At 40.0% G+C, this 24,683-nt stretch overlaps 1 protein-coding gene across 3 annotated transcripts in view; it reads right to left on the reverse strand.

Moving 5' to 3' along the window:
- EPHA4 (EPH receptor A4) overlaps positions 1 to 24,683 on the reverse strand; it is a 134,651-nt gene that overhangs the window by 64,436 nt on the left and 45,532 nt on the right. For all 3 annotated transcript variants that reach the window (XM_070422231.1, XM_070422232.1, XM_070422233.1), the window contains exon 4: positions 10,194 to 10,349. In XM_070422231.1, coding sequence (XP_070278332.1) covers positions 10,194 to 10,349 — 156 coding nt within the window. The remainder of the gene's footprint in view (positions 1 to 10,193; positions 10,350 to 24,683) is intronic.

A 24,683-nucleotide genomic window follows, 5' to 3' on the forward strand; every position in this document is an offset into this window, starting at 1 on the left:
GAAATGCAATAGCCCTGAACTTGAGAATCCTTTAGAGCAGCGCCCAACAAACTTTCTCTGTAGAGGGCCAGGTAGTCAATATTTCAGGTTTTATGGGCCACACTGCCTCTGTAGCAACTACTCAGCCGGGCCACTGTACTTCAAAAGCAGCCACTGACAATACCTAAACAAACAGCATGACTGCATTCCAAGAACATTCTATGTGCCAAAACGGTAGAGTTGAATTTTGCCTGCAGGTCATACTTTGCCTGCGACTCCCCCTGCCCCCCGCCCCCAATGCCCCCAGAGAATTTGATGGGAGAAATGCACCCTCTTCCCAAGATGCTCACAGGAATCCATAATTTTGCACCTAATTCTAGGGGCTTCAAGCATACCTGGAACCTATCAGAAGAGCTCAGTGCAAGAACATCGGTTTTAACATTTATATAGCCCAGATAACAACTCTGGCTTCTAAATGCCAAGTCACACCTACTTTCATTGACTAAGGAAGCAATAAAATATGCAGAATAGTGTGGCCTATTTCTTGAGTTTCTCATTGCTCTGAAAGAAATGGGCCCTGCATTTCTTGCCACTGTGAATAAATTTAATGAAAGTCCATTCGCTTCGCTGGTGGTGTGAAATACTTGCTGTATCACACAGTAGGCACTGGTGGAAGGTGCTACAATGGGCAATTATATTTTCTAGTGGGATGTCAACTTGCATTCAGTTGACAGCAGTTTGACAGTATGAAGTCCAGAAAAAAACTATAGCCAAACTACAGCAGAAGCAAAGAGCTATCATATATCATGTTACATCATGTCAAATCATACAAGAATTTTGATCTTCCTTAACCTATCATGTGCTCTCCTCTGGGAAAAGCAAGCATTCAGAAATGAATCCCACACTACCTACAGAAAATAAGTGAACGTGACATGTAAGAAGGGCAACATTCCAAGTATGAAAGAAAATTCCAGTAATTCCACAAATCTTAGTTCTTTCCTCCCATGTATTAGGCTGAAGTATAATTTTTGAGTAGTTTCTAGAACACATGTGCTGGCTTATAGAGGATTTAAAGGAGCCCCATTTAGGACAACCTAATGTTTACATATTCATAAGAAATCTGTATGAGCCTCCAATTCAGAAAGAACCAGCCAACACTGAACCTAAAGTCCTAAGTGCCGCTGATGTGAACTAGGACTTTGGTGTGAACCATTCCATGGAAAGTCTAGGTCAGGACAGCTGCAACCTATGTATTCCACCCCAAACTCACAGCTCAGGAAATATGGACTTTTTCATTCTTAAAGGAGTAGCTAGAACTTTAGCAAATAGTAGAAATCTGTAATGATAATTGCATTTAGAAGTAGATTGGGACAAAGGGACATATAAACCTTAATTCCTATTTCTTATAATAACTGAAATTAAGTATGAGCAGATTCCAGGACCAAGGGAAGAATAAGTCAAGTTTAAAACTCACATTGTTAGAAAAACTTTAAACATGCAACTCAAGTACTTTAGATTTGGTAGCTCTGCTGGGAATTCTCTCCCCTAGCTCTTTCAATAGCTGCCTCCTTAACCCTCTGGTTTCAACTCAAAACTCACCCTCCTCATTCCTGACTACTCTATGCAAAGTAAAATTCTCTCTTTTATTTGGCCCTACACCATGTCATCTTTTGTGTTTTCCTTACTGTGAGAATTTTAAATTACCTTGTTCATTATTTATATTCCCATTACAACAGAAGCTCTATGAGAACAGAAAATATTTTCTCGTCTGATTTAGTCCTTCCAAAGATGCCAAACATATAGTAGATGCTCATTAAATATCTGACGAATAAATGAAAGAAGGATGCTGCACCTCGCTAGCACTTGCATATATCACAAAAGCTGATCAAATAAAAAGGTTTTAAAAAACCAAGTCTGTAACCAAGGCTAGCAGGCAGTTGATAGGAAACCAACGTAGCTGGGTTCACGTAGAGAGTGGTTTCTAGAGCTCTTGGTGACTTTTAATACTTAATTGATTTTTAATTTTAAAATTCAATGCCTGAGCCATAAAATTAATTCTGGATGTGGAAAGAAACATCCCCCCCAGAGTATGGGTAGAAACGTAATTCTTAAATGATCAATTTACTTAAGCCCTACTGTCACCCTACTAAAATGCCAAGGCAACCAAGACACATCTTCTGAGGAAGAGGCACCTTGGGTCTCAAGTTCAATTTCATAAAGCTTCATTAATCATGTACAACTTTTGTGCTGTCTATGATACTTCAGTGCCTTAACTGTAAAACCCTCCAACCCTTCATATAAGCCTTTGTTAATCTCTCTCCAGCTGAGTGACAGGTTATAAGGCAGAGTAAACGGGTGTTTATGTTTTTTACTGAAATAAAGCCCATGCATTCCCCCCTGACAGTTGTATATGTTGCCCCCACTAATTGCTTTCTCTCAGCCCTGCTGCCGTGGGTTAGTTTACATTAAGACTGCTGTTCAGGGACACCTCATCGGAGATATATGAACAGAGCATAACCTTTTATCACAGCAGTTCGTGTTTTAACAATGTGCTAAAGCAAAACTGCCTATTATTAAAACACAGAACCATTTGGACCCATCGATCATTGACTGCTGCCATGAAATACTCTTGGCTTCCTAAAGAGGTAAATCCTTGCTGAAAAATTGCCACCATGTATTTTTCTAGTTTATCTACTTTCCCATTCTCCATTGTAGGAACCTTTGTGTCTTTTCTTTCCTAGGTTAATTGGTGAAGTAATTTTGTTTTTTTTGTGTGTTTTTTTAAGGTCACTAGTTTGTGGCTGAAGTACCCTATAAACTCCCAGTTATCCCAGAGGAAGCTACAATATGAAAGATGAAGAAAAGTAATATATATTTAAATCATAAATATTTTGATTTAGAATTAACTAGCCTGTGAACTAATTCTTATTTCTTGGGAAGCACTTTGCCATCCTTTATTTTATTTTAGCCCCTAATCAAATCTGACAGAAAAGTATTTACTAGCCATAGCAACTGTAAAATAAGTTAAGCCATTTGCCAAAATTAACAACCAATAGTACAAAGTTATGATCAGAAACCCTGATTCCAGGGCTAAAACAACCACTGTCACAAGGATTTAAACAATGAAAGGAAAAAAAAATCATAACTATGAATTCTTTGTAGAACAAGCTGGAACGCTCCCAACTTTCTCAATTCACCCCAAGTAACATTTACCTAGCTTCCCTAACTTTGATGCTGGCAACTGCTGCCATTATTTCCTTGATGGCGTGGTTGTCTTAGCTGGGTTGTCCTCCCTACCTGGTTCCTAACTTCTACAGAGGAGTGTAATTGGGAATCTATGTTAAAGGTCTTTCCCTGGGTGGATGGTCACAGGAGGATGGGGGGCAATGATATCTATGCAATAGGAGTCTCCCTGTTCAGCTTCTGCTGAGCTGTAAAGAGCATGTGGAACGAGAATCAACTATGAGAGGAAAATCAAAACACTGATAGCAAAGAAGGTTGCTAGCTCTCACCCCAGGGATCTCAAGAAAATGTATAATTGACCCTGTTTCATAGAAGCCTGCTGTGCACAACTGCTCTATGACTTCTATGAATAGTGTAAAAAATGTTATCCAGAAATGACAGGGCTCAGTGGATAATAAGCCATTCTTAATTATTCATGGTGGTGGAAAAAAATGTAAAAACCTGGCTAAGTGGCATTGGCAGATTATTTAAGCCTTTCACTTAGGCATACATTAGTGTTCCTCATACCTATGCACTTTCCAGCTGAATCCACATTGTACTAATAACCCCTATAGCATGAGAAGTAGGTTGGGAGTTAAAGATGACACTACAATACTACTGCTTTAAAGCAAATAATTCAATGAGATGATACCTGATCTGTATTAAAGCTTTACAAAATTTTGCAAATAACCAAATGGCAAGTGATCATCAGCCTTGGGTCCATCTAGTTCCTTTCACTTATCACACCAAGTGATCTTTTCCTCTCTATTCTAAAATGTCATTGGATAAGAATTGTGTTCTTGGGTTCTCTAGATGTATTTTCTCATAGTATTCAAAATGCTGAAAGGTAATTCAGCAAGAAGAGACAAGGGTGTGGCTCACTCACTAGCAGATATGGGACCTTGAACAACTGATATCTCACTAAAGGAGCAGCCTGGAAATGGAATGGGTCAGCGAAGGCTGCATCCAAATCATCAAAACATCTTTGGTTGCTTTGGTCGGTTTGTAAGGTCCAGGGGACGGGCACTGGCTAACAGGCAGCAGAACCATGTCATGTAATCTAGCAATAGGAGAGCTGATGTCTCAATTTAAGTTTTAGACTCATGACAAATGAAATGTAGTATGAAACTACACTAGTATATTGCAAATTTGATCAACATGAAATAATAAATTCCCTGAAAATCTTATAGACAATTTTTATAAAAATATGTTCACAACAATGATTGATTACATGGATGATACAATATGGAATAGTTAGAGATAAATAGATAGATGCTCTGAAACACTTTCACTAACAAAACTTTGGGAATCTGCCTATACTCTCACTCTTCTATGAACCAGTCTTTCACTAGATCTAACTGCACTCTCATTAATCAGTTTCCTAGAATGCCCTTCCCCTTCTCGTTATTAGTTACTTGCAGCTTTAAAGCAAAAAAGAAATATGTTCTTGGGTAGAAAAAAAAAAGGAGTTTACTTGAAACTGAAGACTGCCTTTTATCCTATGGTTTTAAACATCAAAGCCACATGCTAGACATCCCTCCCAAAATCCCTTAGCCAGACTGTTAAGCATGGAAATCTTTGGGGTAAAGAATTAAACTGAACATCATACCTTCAAGGGCTTGTTTGAAAATGCTTGTGAGATTTCCAAAATTAAAGCACTTAAAAAAAGTCTCTCTCTTCTCCTGACCTTGGGAACAAGTAAGGACGATGTTATTTTAATTTGCATTCAAATTTTAACAACACAGTCACAGAACCACTGGGATCCACACTGGGTTTGCACTGAAGATTGCTCATCATTTCATTATGGTTCATTATGTTGATAACTGTCAGAAAGCATTAGAAATGAAGGCTTTGAGTAATAGAACTGAAATGGTAATTTTAAAACAATACACTTTGTGAAGGAAATACATTGGCACACTAAATTCAATTTAAAAAGGCAAATGTAGAGACAAAGTAAGTGATGTTTGCTGTTCAGAGCTAGGCTATTCAATTGCTTGATAACCTAAACCTGCAAAAAGCTTTTTCAAATCAAGACCTTTCGTCATAGATCTTGGTAAATTTACCCTCATTAGCTCTAAGCAACTCCAGTATAAATTGTCCTAAAAGCTGCAATTTTGGAATATTTTAGGCTACGTCTAAGTATCAATCACCCACTCTTTGTTTGTTTGGCACAGCTGACTGAATTATTCAAGGCAGTTTACTTGGAGACAGATTTGTGAAGGCCCTTTAAGTTGGCAATCTAAAATAATAATCTCTTACTTACAGAGTGCTCCCGATCACAGGGCTCAAATAAGTTTCATCAAACAAGTTAAATAAGGAGTACCCAGCAGCACAAGAACAGATTTCCAATTGAAAAATACGCAAAACCACTCTGGTAATGGTGCTCAGAAGTAAAGTTGCCAAAATAACAAATTAGCTATTTCTTTCTAGATACACAAAACCAATTTACTTCTTCTACAAGGCATTTTTCCCAGGTACATTTTAAAACAAGATAAAGGGTTGGAAAGTTACTTTACGTGTAATATTGGTTCAGCCTCCTGGCGGGGGGAGGGGGGGGCGGGGGGCGGGGGGGCTCGGAGGAAGACCTTTCTCACTATAATCACTGAACAAGTGACTAAGTGACAAAGGCACTCAGTCGTCCTGCATAGGCATGCAGCTGACGTCTCCAACACTGGAATCGCCAGACAACATTCCTGATGACAGGGAAAAGAAAAGGGAAGGTGAACGAGATCTGAAGGGGAAGGGCTGGTTATCTGCAGAGTTAAAGGGCATTAACTTCATGAATTAAAATCACATTGAAATTTCTTCTAAAAAATGATTTATGAAGTCAAAATCCCTTCATCAACTTAAATGACATCCTTGTGTCTATCAAGGTCTAGGTGTCTGCCTTGCTAGCAATGTCACCAAAAGCCCCATCGCCTTTCTCGACTGGTCCACATGTCCCAGGTGACCATTCCCATTGACCCTCCCTGGCAGTAACCTAGTGGGGACTCCGGAAGAAAACACAAACAAAAGAAGCTCCACAGTGAGTGTATTGGATTAGGCAACTCCAAACCAGATGGATTTTCTTCATGTGGGAGATAAATAAAGTATTCGAATTCCATTAAGGAAGAATGTTCAGAACACTGGAAATATCTTCAGAAAGTCACCACTGAGTGGAAGAGCAGCCCGAAACTCACAGGCATGGAAGAGAGGGTCCCTTGTCTCCTGCCATCCATCAGGGATGATCTAACTCTTTGCTACGGAGAAGTGGTCCACAGACCAGCAGTATCAGCAGCGTCTGGAACTTGTTAGAAAAGCAGAATGTCAGGCCTGACTTCTGCTGATCACTAGGTGCTTTCCATGCACATGAACATTTAAAAGGTATTGTTCTAACAGGTGCAGATTATCTTCTTGAAAATATTCAGATGATTCCTCCATTGAAACGTCTATCTCTCAGGCAGACACCAATGTTAACCTAGCCAGAGGCTCCGTGGAAAATCTCCCCAAAGCTAAAGTTTATTTGCCATTAAATTCTCTCAAGTTCTCTAGCAATGTAGATGGTGTGCAGAACGTCTTAGGCGTTTCCTGCTAAATTAGCCAATGCCGCATGTGTTCACCTGGTCTAGTCGTGCTCCAAGTGAACAAAAACCTGATTTTATGAGCCAGTGGAGCAGAGTCTCTCTGTGGCTGGAAGAATGAGTCTCAATTCGTGTATTTTATTTCTTCATTAGTGTGCCGTCACAGTGAGTGATCAGTAAATGCAGGGCTGCATAAGAATGCGGGGGTTAAAGGCAGCAGAATGAACAAAGAAGGTGCCTGATTGCCATGGCTGTCAGCACCAGGGAATTGGGTTTGTCACCTGGCTTAACCAACTGGTAAGGACTCATTAGTGGCTGGAATCTGTTTGAAAGGATTCCTGATGTTTAGGCTCCTTCCCATCCCCAGATCTTGTCAAAAGAATCTGATAAGGCTGGGGGTGGGGGGGAGTGGAGAGGGCTTCATCCTGTGTGTTATTTGAACAAGAGGTTCTCTGAGAAATTCCCACTGTCTCCTCTCTATTGAAATGTCTGCTGTAGCACTGACTGTCCCACAGAACTTTCTGAGATGACAGAAATAACTCAGAGAGAGACTCAGGTATGCTGCCCAGTATGGTGGCCACTGGCCACATATGTCTACTGAGCTCTTGAAATGTGGCAAACCTAAATTAGAAATTGAATTTTAAGCTGAATGTGATTAACTCTAAATTTAAATAGCCATGTGTAATGCAGGGCTTATTGATTAGACAGTGCAGGTCCACTGTTTTCATCAAGAAGAGAATAGATTCTGATTTTGCTGCTTAACTTACTAGTATACCTGTTAGCAACATATGGTGACCTCCCAGGTAATCCCTATCTCAAAGGAGGTCTTATGAGTCTTATGCAGTAAATGTTCATTGAATTTAAATTTTTTTAAAAAGGACTTAAAAATTCAACTCTATAGAGAAGTGGTTTCAATTTTGTCTGTATAGTATAGTGGTTCTCAACCTTCCTAATGCCACGACCCTTTAATACAGTTCCTCATGTTGTGGTGACCCCAACCATAAAATTATTTTCGTTGCTACTTCATAACTCTAATTTTGCTACTGTTATGAATCATAATGTGAATATCTAATATGCAGGATGTATTTTCATTGTTACAAATTGAACATAATTAAAGCATAGTGATTAATCACAAAAACAATATGTAATTTTATATGTGTTTTCCGATGGTCTTAGGCAACCCCTGTGAAAGGGTCATTCGACCCCCAAAGGGATCGCGACCCACAGATTGGTGACCCACAGGTTGAGAACCGCTGGTATAATAGAATGATGGCGACAACTTCTAAAAATACTGATGCTGAGTCCTACTCCCAGAAATTCTGGATTTCAGTGAGGCTGTTGGGTCATTTAATTGAGCAGTCAGTGAGAAAATCATCACAGAGGCATGGATAGGCATTGGCAATCTACTATGGAGGAAGTGACCAGCTGCCATAAAAGAAGAGGACCAACATTTGTTAGATCCCTATCAGGTGCCAGATCAGTACAAATATTTTCTTATTTAATGTTTAAAACCACCCCACAGGTAGATAGTAAGAACCCCATTTTACAGATGCGTAAACTGGGGATTGGAGAGGGTAAATAAACCCACAAGTTATTGGCATTGAGATCAGCACTGTGTTTCTTCTTAACTCGGCTAGGAGAGATGCAGTAAGCATTAGAATAATCCTGCATGTTTGGGTTAGTGAATTGTAGGAGTTACAAAAGAATGGATCAGGAGAAATACTGCTGGTATTGGATGTGGAAAGAGGAAGAGACTCACTATTAAATTAATCATCCAATGGAACATAAGAATATTTAGATTGGCAAAAGAAAAAAAGGTTTGGACTTGAGCATGTCAAATGTATATGGCCGTCCAGAGAAAGTACTTAGTCTACGAAAGGAACAGAAAAAGAAGACAACAAGGACATCTTTGCCCATGTATGCTTACACCTAAGAATGGCCTTCATGTATTCCTTCCCTGTGGAAGTTAGAGCTGGAAGTTAGGTAGCTGGCAAGAGGGCCTCCCAGTAAATGGGGGTGATGGAAGTCTTCTGGTTGTCCAGCCCTTCCGCTAGGCTGGGTGGAGTCTTGGGCATATTCCTTAACATCTCTGAGCTGGAAGTTACCTCCTCTATGAAATGAAAACAATCCCTATCTTATAATATCAGCCCTGTGATAAGGTTTATTAAAAGTGCCTGCCATATTACCTGGGCATAATTATAAATGGTTGTTGTTGCTATTGTATTGTCTCTGGTTATAAAAGAACTCATGAGAGTATGGCAGTTTTAGTACAAATTTCGGATGGACCTGAAATTGTTCCCCTACCTTTTAAAGGTGGTACCTGGGCTGGACAATGGCCGAACAGCTGGCCTTACTGCCCCCCACCCCCCATGAGAAAATATTTTTATTTGAGTGACGCTGGCTCCAGGCAGCCAAGATGGAATTTATAGTAGTTAAAAAAAAAAATAATTCATAATGGCAGTACAAGCTAAATTATATGGAGTAGCATCATTTTATGTATTTTACATAGTAAGTAAACAACATGAGGGTGTTCAGTAGCAACAACCATGAGGGAGGTACTATTTACCATTGACTCCATTCCACAGATAAAGAGAGTGAGACTTAAGAGGCTAAACAATCAGTCACTCAGCTACTAAACGGCAGGCTTGGAAACAAAGCCAGCCCCCTAGGTGCGTCCCTCCACACACAGACAGACTCATGCAGTGGAAACACACGGGTGGAATACCTGGGCTCACTACTCCCTGTTCTGGTCAAGGTCACAGCCATTGCAGGGCCTGAGAAGCCCAGAGTGTACACAGAAGGAAGGCCCACACCTGGGAACACTGTCTCTATAAAAGTGTGAGAAAAGATTTCTCTACTCCCCAGCATACCAAGGTGCCATTCCCATCCATTCATTAGCCCAGCATTTACTGAGTGCCTAGCGTTAAACAAGCATTTGTTAGGATCCAAGCCCAACTGCTATGAATACAAAACTATGAGGAAAGAAGGACAAAGAGCAATGACAACGCAAGCTATGACATCAGTATCACACAGAACTGAAACCTCTTGTCCGCAGGGGATCCCATGCTTCGAGCCCTGACCTATACCCGCTTCCCTGCCACTGTCAAGCTTCTCCTTGAGTCCTCAGTGAGCCCATAAAGCCATTTATAAATTCCAACCTCAGATCTAATTACACTGTCAGACGTCCCCCGAATGCTCAATCTCTGCTCTGCAAAGTCGTCTGCTGGCAGCTGTGCATTTTGAAGGCAACAGAACAGTGAAAAAGATCCTTTCTTTTCATAATCATTTCCCCTGCTATGATTGAGAAAAGAGGCCTGTTTGATGTAATTTGCCCCCTGCACAGTGATCCTGGGAGAAGACCTGGCAATGCCCCGCTAGGTGGGAATGAAAGCTGTTGCTATTGTATAAACGAGAGACAATCACACAACTTACGGGTGCAGGGCATTGAGGCAGCATCACTGTCGGCTCTGAAAAAGCCTCGATCACAGGTGCAGGATATGGCTCCTTCCCAGACAGAATAGCTGTGGGGTGGGCACTTGGCACAGGTGGCATCCGTGGAGAGGGCTTTGTAATAGCCAATTTTGCAAGCTACAGGAAAGAAGAAAAACAAACCAATATAAACCGCTGCTAATATAGCAAAGCATAGCATCACCTCCTTGATTCCGAAAAAGGGAGACATTTTTGCTAATCACTAGTGATCGCCTGGCTTGAGATGCAGGTAAAGCAACCAAAAACGTGCACGGATTACAGTCACTCTTTAGGAGACATTAACATTTCTGGTCAGAGGGCAGAGGAGCCCTATGGAAAAATTTTTCTTAAAACTGGTGGTATCAATAAAATCACAGGTAGAAGTTTCCCCAGTGTTTCCTGTGTGCTGGGACCCTGCTTATATGCACAATGTTTAATCCCCCGGCGCCTCTTTTCCATAGGTACTCTTATTAGCCTTACTTTAGAAATGAAGAATACCAGCTTTGAGCAGTAAATTGCCAGTACCTGACCGTGCATCTGGTAAATGTCAGGGGCCAGCTTTGACCCTAAATGTCCTGCCCCCAAAGCCTGCACTCTTTGCCACACGCTATGAAATCTGAGAGCATGGTCTTGAACCAACCAGTTGGAAGTGTAGCCAAGTGCCAACAAAAAAATTGGTTGCTGATTATTTCCTAATTACAGCTACAGAGAGGGCCAAAGGGAAAAGACCAACAAAAACAACTGGGCACAAAAGAAAAGAAGAGTTGTTCAGACGTGAGTCACAATTTCAGGGGAAAGTTCTAGATACTACCAATAGTAGATTCTGGAATATAATATGTTAAAAAAAATTAAGATCAGAAGATAGTTGGTGTTTATTTTCAAATTAATAAAACCCTCCCCAGGTTTTCAACACTCCCCTCCCTTCCTCCACACACCCCCGCCCCCCTCCACCATCACCAAGGGGCTGGTGCAGAGAACATGGGCCATATAGTTCCTTATGCACCTGACACACTTTCCATGACTTCATCTTTACAAACATCATCACACTGACACCGAAGACTGCTTTCACTAATGTGGAAAAACCCACTAATTCTGGGAAACCTCACAATAAAAAATAATTAAGAGAGCCATGCTCCCCTTTTTTCTCCCTATGCCCTTCACGATCACCTCCCAAATCTGTCTCAATCTCAAATAAAAATTGACCAACACCATCAGTATTAAACCCACAGTGACAAGGCCATTAAACACAAAGTTATTTCAAAGACCAGAGGGGGAAAAAAGTGACAGTTACCGACAATCTTTCCAGTGTGATCCACTCTCAATTCTTTCCAGTTATCACCTCCTTAGAATGTTTCTATACTATCAAGAATACCAACTGGGAGAAGAACCCATCAGGCAAGTTTCCATCAGCCTGACCCACCAGAAGAGACCAACCATGCCAGCAAGCCAGCAGATTTTATTCAAATGAGGAGAGACAAAGAGGTCCACAAAACTGCTTGATTCTCTGAGCAGCGATGGCCTCATTCCCTTGTCTCATTACTCATTCATCAAGCATCTGAGTGGCTTCCAGTTGAAGGCTGTTCCTCCCTCTTGCACATTCTGTTGGTATTTCCTTGATCGTGCTCTTGTAATCGCCAAGTGGAAAGGGAGTTTAGCAGAAGCTCCAGAAAGGCACACAGTTCCTTCGTCGCTATTAACTAAAGTTGTTTATGGAATTTCCTTTAACGAGCCAGAAGTTTATGACGTGTGGCGCACCGACCATAAAAGCGCTCAGAGATCAATCTCTCCCTTATTTGCTTTCATCTCTCACTGGACCGGAGCATCTTAGAAAAACAAGTTGCTCCAGTGACTGAGATTTATGTGTCTCGAGTTTATACAGTCCACATAATTAGATAGGATTCAACATGCAAGGTGCTTTTGGTCATGCTTCTGATGGCCCTAGGGTTTGGATTAAAATCAGAAACTCCAGGTTTGGCAGAAAGAAGCACTGGCTTGTCCGTCCCACATCAAAGACCATGAGTCCCTGAACTCAGGACAAACCCACTGGGTCCTGTCTGTCACTCACTCAGCCACAGCCCGCAAAGGCAACCTGTCACAGGGTGCGAGGACGGCCAAGAAGGCATGCATTGCTTTTATTATTTCACATCTGGATGTTGGAGGAAAACTCTTCGTGTTCCTGACTAATCCTTGTGCACCCCCATTTCACCAGGCATCAAAATCTTAAAACTCACAATGGCAGTGAAAGATTGACAATGAAAATTGGCCTGTGGCTGATTCATTGCAATGGGAAAACCCGGCTCCTTCAAAAGCTTGTAAGAAAAATAGAGCGGTGGGAAGCATTGCTAATTCTTCAACTTCCATTCCAGTAAGACTACATCCAGTCAAAAAATTAAATCCATAGTTCACAAAAATCACAGTGGAGGATGTCTTTAATTTCTTAACGTTCAAAAATTAGTCCGATGAACATATTAATTTAAGAAAAAACTAGTTTGGATTTTTATATATTTTTTCTACATTTCCTTGAAGCTAGTATTAGTGTGCTATCAAGAATATGTACATGTGAATTCAATTGGAGAATATGGTTTTTTACCTATTTGTAAAATTGAAGGCTGCTGTTCTTTAAACACACTAACTATTTTTATTCTCTTTTCCTCTTGCTTTTACAAGCACAAGCTGAAAATACCAAATTGTCATTGTGCTATTCTCAGCAACCCTTGCCACATTCTTTTCTCTTCAACTACATTAAGACCATGTTATTAATATTTCAGGATTCTTAGAAAGGATCTCTGAAAATATAGTAGTAGTTTTTCATGCACACAGCCCTTTTGCTGTGTTCAAAATGACCTACTAAACTGATGGCTCAGTACATCTTTTTTATTTTTTTGCCTTGAGTGGTTGGTTCACAGCCCTCCAGCATTTGGTGCACAAATGTGTAAGTACATCCCGTATTTATTCACCACTTCTTCGCATCTTAAAAATTTTAGTTCATCTTTCATTGTAAAGAATATCCCAGTGAAAGATGTCTTTGGTACAGCAAGCATTGACACGTGCTATGATTTTCTATCATTCTCTGGTGGGTGAGAACAGTTACACTGCATTTTTGAATGATAATACCTTGGCGAGCAAGCTTGAAGCGAGCCAAAATGCGCACCCAAGAGACAACATCCTTCTGCCCCTTTGCTGGTGAAGGTTCACTAGCTGGGATGCAGTATAATGGATGGTTGTACTTGGCCTTTCAAATATGCCACCGTGGGAAGATGTGTTCACGTGTACAAGGCAAACTTTGAAACCATTTCCTTTAGTTTTGCCTTAATTAGTTCTTTCTGCTGACTTTAAATAAAAGAAAAATATCAATGAGGACGAGGAGGAGAAAGAAAAATTATTTTCTCTCATTAGTTCACCCACTACCCTCAGGCAGTTGTGCAGTGTGGGGCATAAGTAGGTTTACAGTTATGCGTATTGGAAAGAGTTCATTCTTGTATTATTATTTATTAATTATTGTATTATTTTCCATATGAACCACTGTAAACCTAATTTTGCCCCACCCTGTATTTTAGGATAGCCTTCTGTAGAAGTTTCTTTGTGGAATACTTAAACATAATTACTTTTGGTTAAAAAAATTTAAAAAAATATTCCTAAGTTTATATAGTACCTTCAGGATTTCTTGGTGCATAGATGACTTACTTACATGAGGTGTAAGGCCCAATTTAAGGAACTAGTTAAACTTACTCTTGAAACATATCCTGTATAGATATTAGGGTCACTTTTCTCCTTTTGAAAAAAAAAAAAAAACAGAAAGAAAGATTGATAGTACCTGATTGTCTTTATAAGTCTGTTTTTAGACAAATTTAGTTTGTATTTGAATACTATAGTGAGTTAAATAAAATACTGTGATTTTTTCATTTTACATTATTTTATTTTATTTTTTAAAAATACGTTTTATTGATTTTTTACAGAGAGGAAGGGTGAGGGATAGAGAGTTAGAAACATCAATGAGAGAGAAATATTGATCAGCTGCCTCCTGAACACCTCTACTGGGGATGTGCCCACAACCAAGGTACATGCCTTTGACCGGAATCAAACCTGGGACCCTTCAGTCCACAGGCCGACACTCTATCCACTGAGCCAAACCGGTTAGAGCTCATTTTACATTTTTAATGTGGCTACTAAAACACTTAAAATTATCAGCGTGGGATGCATTATATTTCTTTTGAGCAATGCTGCCCACAGTCCAGACTATTAAGTTTCCTCTGGGCTTGTGTGTGTTTGTGCACACACGTGCACTCAGGCACTCTTGCAAATGCTGGTGCTGACAGTGGTGGGGATGTGTCCCCAGAACTCAAGGACCTTCAAAACTCACCCTGAGTCCACCTCAGAGGCTTAGATTTGCTTCTATTCAAGTACTGCTCTCAGCTCTAGCTAATTTGAAAAGAAAAGGCTAGTTTGAGTTAAAATACTAACAAATAGGTATTAATGGGTTAAAAATTACATCCCTAGGTAACAAATTTGCATTTTAATATAGATTCTCCAGAAGGTCAAAGCTGAAATTCCAACAGTGGCTCTCCAGGGGAAATTTGAGCCATTCTGGCAAACTTGTCCTCAGGAAACAGTTGGCTCTGGGAGGCCTTTGTTCCTTCCAACCTCCAGTGAATGGACAGACACTATGGGAGCTTTGCCTTTTGCATTCTGATATACAGCATTTTCAGTATACTTAGGAATCTATTTTATAAATACCAAAGTCACTTAATGGCCACCATTGAATTAGTTCTGATTAATTGTTCACCTGCTAGACTATTTATTTTACAAATGATGTAAGAATAAATGATGAGAAAAGAAGACACTCTGTCAGAGGGTTTCTGCTGTGAGCTTTTTTTGTAAAAATGTGCGATCCTCAGCCACCTTTGGGGAAGCTGTGAACTTTAACAAACATTCCCCATAGAACAGATGGGAAAACTGAGGCAGAGAGGTTGCAGAGTTGCCCAAGAGAGGGTTGCTTTCCTACTCCAGGCTGTGCAGCTTGAACTACTGTGTTTACAGACCTCTTCTCTTGCTTTTGAACCCTACAGGGTAAAGATAGACAATTGCTGCAGGGAAATGAGGCTCTGCTTTGGGTCCACCTGATTCTATTCCATTCACAAATAGCAAAACAGGGTCAAACACTGGGAAAAGCACATTGTCCCAGTCATTCACATTCCATAACTAGTTTTATTGATGCCTTGAGAAAAAATAAAAATCGGGTTTTTAAGGGACCTTAAGGATCACCTAATCCAGGGGCCACAAACATTTCTGTAAAGAGCCAGGTAGTAAATAATTTAGGCTTTGCAGTCCAAGAGGAAGACCCAGGATATTAAGAAGGTATTTGCATAACAAGATAAAAGGGAGAAGGCTGGAAGGGGGAAAAAGGAAATCCTATGCAATACTTTCAACAATAAAGATTAAAAGAAAGAAGATAAAAGTCTAACATTTACCAAAAAATGTATTGATGAAATTCAAAATATAAAAGTAATTAAGTACAGTTTTTTATTATTTATATAATACAGACTTACTAATGAAAAGAATGGAATTCCAATTTGGAGAGATAACATTTCACTTAATTGGGGTTGAAAGAAAGTATTTCCTATTATCAAATTGATTACAAATGTCATCTATAAAAAAACACCCTTAGCTCTGAGACCATACAAAAAACAGGTGGCAAGCCTGGGGGCCATACTTGCTGACATTTGATCTAGTCCAACATATTCATTTTCAAGGTAAATGACTTGCCCACCCTTTCTTCTAGACTCTAGAGGATCGAGTTTGGAATCCAAGGTTCCTGGATCTCTGTTATCCTACAGTGCCCACCCCCCCCGTCCCCCAAGTTTTTAATGACAAAGTTTAATAAAGAGTGCTTTCTTACCATTGCTGCAAAAGAGTCAATTTTCCATCCACCATCTCAGTGGAAAACTGATTTGAGTCAGTACTATAAAAAGAAAATCCACCTTTAAGTGGATTTTCTTGATTAAATGATGTAACCTGATTTGGGGGACATTCTAGTCCATCTTGGGAGTGGCTTCTCTTAGGCACTTCCAATTTTTGCAATTATACATTATGATTAATTTTAGCATTACATTTTTTTTTTAGATTTTTCCTTTCCTGGGAATCCTGAACTTTGTTTTCATCTATAAAATAAAAGAATGACACTGATTGTCGTTTCTGAGCCACTGAGATTATGGAACTAAAATAGTAGTTGAAATACTTTGCATTTGTGACTTGTGTGGATACATGTTGCCTTAACTTTTGCCAGTGGACCTAGGTTTACTCCCTATCCCAACTCAGAAGTGTTGAAGTACTTTGAAAGGCATAACTGGGCTCTTAGGTCATCCTTGGTGTGGCCTAAGCTCTAGTTTGGGACACCAGTTAATAAAAAAAGAGCCACTGGAGTAAAGATGACCCGGATCCAAATTCAGCCAAGATGTTAAGCTCCTAGTCAGAGTAGCAGGCATTCTCAGACCTCAGTACACACGAATTGACTTGGATGGGGGCCCAGCAATTGATCTTTTAACAAGTCCTCCAAGGACCATAGACAGGCTAGGTATCAGGTAAACTTTAATTTTAAAAATATGCGAACACATTTTTAGATTAAGTAAATTATTGGGTTGCATTTTCAAGGTTTCTTCTTTCCACCAACAGTTTATGATGCAAATCATCTCATTGAGCAAGCCATAGTTCGATTCTATTATCCTCTACACTCCATCTCCTCCCACTGTTCCCACTCTTACCTTGGAGCTAGCTTTCACAAAGCCAGGCAGAGGTTAAAAAAAAAAATGACACCTCCAAAAAAAATCTATGCCGAAAATTGACTTGCTCTTTCAAGAACTGAATGCAGTATAATCCCATAAATAGGTGGGTAATTCTAAAATGTCAGATGCAGACAGTTTTCACATAAGATGCAGTAAATCCTCCCGAAGCAGTTCACGTAAAGCCTGCTACATTTAAATTAACTCCATAAAAATTATTGAGCACAAACAAAAAGAATGCAACGGAGAAATAACTTATTATTTTCCCTGCTTGCCTTGAAAATAGACAATCTAATTATCAGAGGAGCTATTTCTTTGGTGAATCTGGAGAGAGTCAACTTAAACAGTAGAAGTTACAGGATAGACAAAGTTCAATAAAACATGGAAGAGAAGCAAAGTAAGTAGCAGACTCAGCATATTAATAAGGTTTAATTCCACTGTCAGACATTCTGCTTAAAAGCAGTCCTCTTCCCTACAGGCATAAAGGTACCAACGGGAATGAATGTTGCCAGCTCTAATCTTTGTACCTCCAATTTTCGGCTGGTAAGCCTGGGGTTCTTTCTCATGGGGGACTTTTTAAGGCAATTATGCTTCCAAATTTAGATGTAAGTAACCTGACTGATAGGACAAGTGAAGGGCGTCCATATCTTTGAAAAAAATATAATCCACTCTGATCTAAAGCTCCTACCAGGTTTGACCACAGTGTGGTTAGGAACTTTTATTCAGTATGAGCATTACAATTTTTCCTAAAATGGGACAAATATGAATTTGTAATGAATCACAATAGATCATTGCTGGAAATAAATAAGTTATTTCAATTTGATAAAGGTGACAATTTTAAAATAGAAGGCAGCAAAGCAAACTGTAATAACAATATGTGTTCTTAAAAATCTGTTGTTTGTTAAATAAAGATTCCTGATTTCTACTCTAATCCTCGTTCTCCCATTTAGAACATTGAAAATTTGCTACATAAAAAAAAAAAAAAGTAAATGAATCATGGATTTCAAAGTTGCCTTGGAAAACAATTAATTCAGGGAAATAATCTCATCCTCAGAGCGCTACAAATGTTGTAGGTATTTGTTCCCGTTAACTCATACTAAATATCACATATCAATGATCATGACTTTCTTTGGTAAACTGTGAGATTAATGAAACACTGGTTTAATTTTTTTCTCAGTTGATCAATCTTATTGAAGATATAAATTTGAGTAGATTGAGTAGAACTTGATTGAATGTCTTACATTAATATTTTTAAAGTTATGACAAAATTTAAGTTTTTCTGCCTTTCGAATATGTTAAAGTTTACATTAGGAAAGGAAATACATGAAGGTAAAAAAAAATCACAAATGACCACAATAAAAAGAAAAAAAAATCAAGAAAAATGGATGCTTTTAGATGAATTAAATGCAGAAAGTATTTAGTCATGTTTTAAAAAAAACACCTAATCACTGCCTTGAATTTAATATAAAATTACCGAAAATATATGGAATACTTTTGAAAGATTTAAGTGTATGCTGCCCTATAACTATCAATCCTCAACCCTGATAGAATCTCAACCAAAGAGATGACATGAAATCCTCACCATTCACACCAAATGTGATTGCCTCTGAAATTTCTGAGAGGGACAGGCTTTTTGATGATCATTATTTTCTTCTTCACCCTTTGATACTTGAGGTACTGGTTCTTTACACATCTACTGATTGCAAATAACAGGCCAGAGCACTGAACAAAGGAAGCATCTGTTCTGTTTTATTCCTCACACTACCCCATCTGAATTTAACCCTAGAGTCTAGGCAATTAGCATCATTACGTAAAAAGTTTGTCCATTAGAAGGCATATGCATTCATGCATTCATTCACAGCCATTCATATTTTAGCAAACATTTATTAAGCTTTTACAAACTAATAATAATAGTAATAATGGTAGTACTTACTGAGCACATACTAAGCCTTGAGAGGCTGGGGCAGTGGTTCTTTGTTATGGGGTGGGGCCACAACATTAGTAACATAGAAACAGAATTTCCGGAGGTTGAGGCCCAGAAGTCAGGATTCTAAAAAGATTCCCAGGTGATTCTAATGTGCAGCCAATGTTGAGAACCACTGGGCTGGGGAATGCGAAGCTATTGCCGTCCGGGAGGGTGCAGACCATTGTTCACCATGACATCTTAAGGAGTTCTCTCTTGCCGACAATTATGGCGATCTATCCTACACACCTAACCCAGCCTGTCTGCTTGTAGAAGGAACTAACTAGCAAACCAGCATCTGACAGAGTAAGTGACCACTGAGTGGAAAACTCCAGAGGAAAAAGAGTTTAGCCAGGAAGCTAGTTCTACCCAGAAGTTAAAATAACAGTTAGTGATTGCTGACCAGGAGCAAATCACTGTGGCGGCCACTCCAGGTACTGACCAAGCTGATGTAGAGAAGGACCCTCTTTTTAGGGAGATTCCAGCTCAATTGGAGGTTTTCTCCTTAACTCTAAGTACACCCTATACTTCCTCAGTTTCTCTATTAAAAATTAAAGGTTGTAAGAGAGACTGGGAGAGAATGAAATATGTTCTGAAGCTGGGGCCAGACCAAGAGAGACAAGTGTTAAATAATTATTTGATTAACTCCAGCTGCATTGCTAATCATTGTCATTCCAATGACTTTATAGCCTGAGTTGTCACAAATCATGATTTATGCAGCTGAAGCGACTGCAGTAACAACTGCTCAATGCCCCTCTTCTTTTTTGTTATGTTGATGGGGCCTGAACATCTAAAAAAAAATCTTTACAAGACTGAATTCCCCAACGTTGCAGTTATAATTAGCAGCACATTATGATTCTCTGCTGAGTTTTGTGATCAGGGGTCCCTTCACTGTTTACCTTTTGAATATTATTTATTAAGAATTTTTTGAAATAAATGTTCTGAATACTCATGATTTTAAAAAGTGACTTATTTTAATGGGTGTGATCAGGTTAAACATCTGTTTTTGGAATTTCATATAGTGGGTTAATGACTTTATAGAGCTATCTGCCAGCATTTGATATTATATGTATTTGACTATCCCAACACTGCTTATGTCTGAGAGAACAAAATAAAAATTCCCAAAGAGCTCCCTGAAGAGTCCTAGTCTAGACCGAGTGAAATTTATGGGAAATTTGCACCGCCTGTTTTTGGTGAGGTAGAGGCAATCTGAGAGATCAGAGCAAGAATCAGCAAGACCAAATGCCTGAGATGACATTGAGAATGTCGTTATTACATACACCAGTGCTAGTCACAGCCTACCCTCTCCCACTGACTCAGTTATACTCCGAAAGCTGGGGAGATTTGATAGTCTTTTTAATGCATTATGAACATGTCCGGTTGATAAATCATTGTCCCAAGAAAGCAGTTTTACTTGCTAGCAGGAACATGCCGTGTGACATGGAATGCTTATGTACACCCACCTTGACAAGGTTGGCTGGGCAACTTGTCATGGCGTACCTGTGAGCTTTCACCAGGACCACCTGGACACATGGGAAGTGAGGAGAGCTGTGCCTTTATAGATCTGAACTCCACAGCACTGGGACAATTTCCTTGCTTCCATTTGATCTCTTACAAAACACAAAGGGCCAGTATCTAGATCCTCCTTACTGTATGGCAGGTCTGGCTGATTCCCGCCCGCTCCCTCCCTCCCCAACCCCTCCTCCTCAGCGGCTCTGGGAGGTTCTCCTGGCGAAAGAGCTTTGGCAGCTTCAGCTTTCTCTGTCATCAGTTTGAATTCATGGGAAAGGGCAAGGTGCCAAAAGTGCTCGCAGGTGAATTCCTCGCCCCTTTCAAGTGCATCTGACTTCACACCAGTGACTTTAAGTGTGTTTATCTTTTGTTGGGAAGGATTATCTGTTAAGCCGGTAAATCTTTTCCAGGTATAAATTATAAATCACAAACAAGGATGCCAGGGGAAATATCAAGTCATAATCTGCTCGTTTGTCTGTATCTCATCCCAGGTATCAAACAAGAGCAATCGTGATGAAAATTGATATTCTTAAAAACAAAAACAAGATGGGGATACTGACATGTTCCCACAGTGTGGGCCACAAAGAAAGAAAGAGTGGAATGATTCCCCTTTGTAAAATATGGATGGGATGGCAGTGGGAGCCGACCCATTTAAAGAAAGCAGGAGAACAAACCAGCCTTATTATCAGAAACAAAAATCCCGTGAATCACTCACATATCCTAAATTCATCTCAGATGTACAACAATCTTTACTCATCCAAAACAAACTTCTGGACCAACCTTCAAAAATAATCTAAACAACATGGAAAATAGAAAACTTTTCCTATGATTCCATTTACAAGATGTAGCCCCCTCGGATTTAGGAAAATGGTTTAATCTCTGTGCTAATTACTCTTCCTTTCTGTACATAACAAAGCAGGTGAAAATCATTAAAAAATACTTTCAGCCAGCCATCAAAAGTAGATCATTTCTGTGTCAGGAACGCTGAGACCATGAGAAAACCTGCATTTTATTTATTAGAATAGGAAACTTTTTTCCCTAGCCCTGAGGCTGGATCATTCTGAAAGAGGTTTGGATTTGAAATAAATAAAAAAGGGGGGTCGGGAGGGAATGAAGTCATAAATACTTCTCCCACGGGGAGAAAACCATTTGGCAGGTGGATGATCATCTCTATGAACAAAATGAAGCATTTTTCCTCAAGGCTATGTCAAGGTTACACTTGGTATGTCAAAACCACAACCATTAATCCATAGCACACATATGTAGGTGCAGGAAATGGACCCAGAGTGCGGGCCTTCCCAGGGGCCAGGCTCTGTGGGACAGGGACTGGATTCCAGGCCCAGCATCTCCCAACTTAAGGCCTCCAAGCCTCAGACTCTTTGCAGGACACCAAACTAAATAATTTATAAAATCTCTTTTTAAATCTCTAAAATTCTAAGCCTCTACTCTTCCCAGGATCTGCAGACGCAATGATTCTGAAATAGCCAAAGGTGTTTTAATAACCACTAAAGTCATTTACAGTTTGGTTCAAATGATATTCAGCAAATTAGTCCAGAAGTTGTGCCTCCCCTTCCAGGACTTGTGTGGGCTCATTGGGGAACTGAGAATCTGAGCTCAGCCTCTTACCGGCCATGAAACCATGAGCAGGGAATGAGTTATGGGTCTACCTAAAGAACTCCCCCCAGTAAATTCATAACTGCAAACTTTTCATTGAACTTTCTCCTATCTGTCGTAGCAGAGATTTCTGCGTGCTCCTATGTTCTTTTTGCCACTTACAAAATCAAAAAAGAGAACCAAAGAAATGCCTTTCTCCATGGTGTTCCCTCGTTCCACATGTCTTGTTAAGCACCTACATATGCCTGGCATAGGGAGGGGACGACTGACAAGGTCTCTGCTTTTGAAGAGCACACGCTTTCGTGGCAGGGATATAATTTAACAGGGGAGCAGAACCAGTGATGTAAAAGGGAGTGAGGGTGGGGATGGGAAAGGGCGTAGAGCAAGGTGCTTAAGAAAGGCCTTTCATAGATGACACATGAGTTGGGCCCTGAGCTAAGAAAGGGACAGCAAAAATGCTTTTACATAGGAACATCATTTTAAGAAAAAGAGAAAGTGATGAAGGCTCTGGGATGAACATGTATTAGAGGGACAGAAAGAACAGTGCTGTCTCTGGGGAATGTTTGAAGATCAATAACAAGGATAAGCTCAAAACAGCCAGCAGGGTCCACAGTGTAGGAGGAAGATGTAGAGTTTAAACTCAATGTGGCAATGGAATTTGCTAGAGCTTTTTCAAAAGGCCATTTTGGCTGCTAGTCGAGCATAATGGTAGGGAGTTCTAATGGAAGTAGGGTGACCAGTTAGGTGCTATTGAGAGAGATGGGCCAGATGATGGTCACCTGGACCACGGTGGAGGCAGCGGAGCCGAGATCAGTTGTTGGATTCCAACTGAGTGACATAAAGGACTAACTTTGCTTTTTCCCATGGTCATAGATGTCCCTTTAAGTGGACTTAAGATACCAAACAAGTGACATAAGAAGCGCATTTTTTATTTTCCCCGTAGCTCTGTCCTTCAAAATGAGTCATGTCTAGATCCACCTGAGCAGACCAGGCCAAGAAGTGTCCACTGCTAATTATAGGACACCTCCCACCTCTGCTAACACAACAGCATTGCCAGGCTGATGACCGAGCCCTGAGTTCTAACCACTTACAGTGGGCCACACCTAGATAAGAGCTGCATAACAGCAGCCACTGACTCAAGGGAGCCAGCCGAGGGGCCGGATTCCTAAGTGTGATTCAAACCGGAACCGAGAGCACAGTGGACAAGAATTTGTCAACAGCAATATAAATAAATGAAGAGTTATTAGGTTTTGAGTTGACATGAGGGAGCTGTTGGTGTGGGCAGTGCTCTGTTGTTATTTGAGTGAGGCCTTTACTTTCCTGTTTCCTCACAGAGCCAACTTGGACCTAATTAGGAGACTGCAGATAGCTAGCTGGTTTCCAGGAACACTGAAAAGTGAGAGTCAATATTTCTGACCTGGTACCATTCCTGCTCTTTTCTTTTGATTGTCCCTGTGGTCATAGAGCTCAGTCCTTCACCTGCAGTACAAAATGATCCTCCTTTCCAGCTTGTAAGAAATGCAGAAACGGATCAGGCATTAGGAACGATTCTCTTACAGACCCCCTTTTTTCCTTCCTTCTATACAACTGTAATGAACGGTATTTTTAGAGGTTTATTGGCCTTCTCCACTGTAAAATACATTCCTAGCTCAAGAGCAGCAGCAAAGGTGCCTATTCTGTCTACTATGAAATCTCTAGCACTGAGTACAGTATCTTATAATGGTAGCCACTCAATACATATTTGTAGAGTAAGTAAATAGATGAATAAATGATGACACAGTTAACTTTAACATCTAAACTTTGATGACCATCTCTAGAAGTCAGGACACAGGAGGCAACTTGGACCACCCTTGGCTATGATCCAAGTTTTACAAAGATAGTTTCTGGTTCACTTTCTTGTTTCTATAGTTCTTGGCCGTTTGGACTTTGATTTCAACCTCAAACAATCTGGGAACATTTCGGGCTTTGCTGAAAGTTGCCAGAAGGGAAACAGGACAATCTTAACACAGGCAGGCAAGTAGGCCTGATGAGAATGCAACACATAAGGGGTAGGAGGAGTGGGGAGACAGAATCTTAATGCTTTTACATTTGAGTACTTGTCACTTAGAAGAGTAGGAAAACAGTGGTTCAGATCACCCTAAAGCAAATATATCCAGAGAGCAGATTAGGTTTGAAAAGCTAAAATATTTAGATATGAGAAATTTGGGAAGGAAAGTTATTAGTGAAAGTTGGAGGGGGTGGGGCTCGAAGGGAAAGAATAAGTCATATCAAAGGCAGACTTGAGAGCTCAGGCCGATAGGATAAAAGATAAGTCCCTTTCCTAAGTTAGTCACACCCTCCCACATACAATTCTCTTGGCACAGGTTCTTTTACTAACAAAGCAGGCATATGTTTGAAACAAAACATAGTGCAGTGCAATAGCTATGGTGCCTAATGTTGTTTAAAACTTTAAAAAAAAAAAAGCATCAAAGGGGACGAAGTATAACAAAATATGATCCATGGTTTGAGAATACTAGAATCATAAAATTACTAGGGTTCTTATGGCCACAAAGGAAACCCAGATTTCCTTATCATACTTGAGATGTGTGT

Source organism: Myotis yumanensis, unplaced genomic scaffold (genome assembly GCF_028538775.1).
Source record: "Myotis yumanensis isolate MYYU_CA2020_CCGP unplaced genomic scaffold, mMyoYum1.0.hap1 SCAF_8, whole genome shotgun sequence".
NCBI lineage: Eukaryota > Metazoa > Chordata > Mammalia > Chiroptera > Vespertilionidae > Myotis > Myotis yumanensis.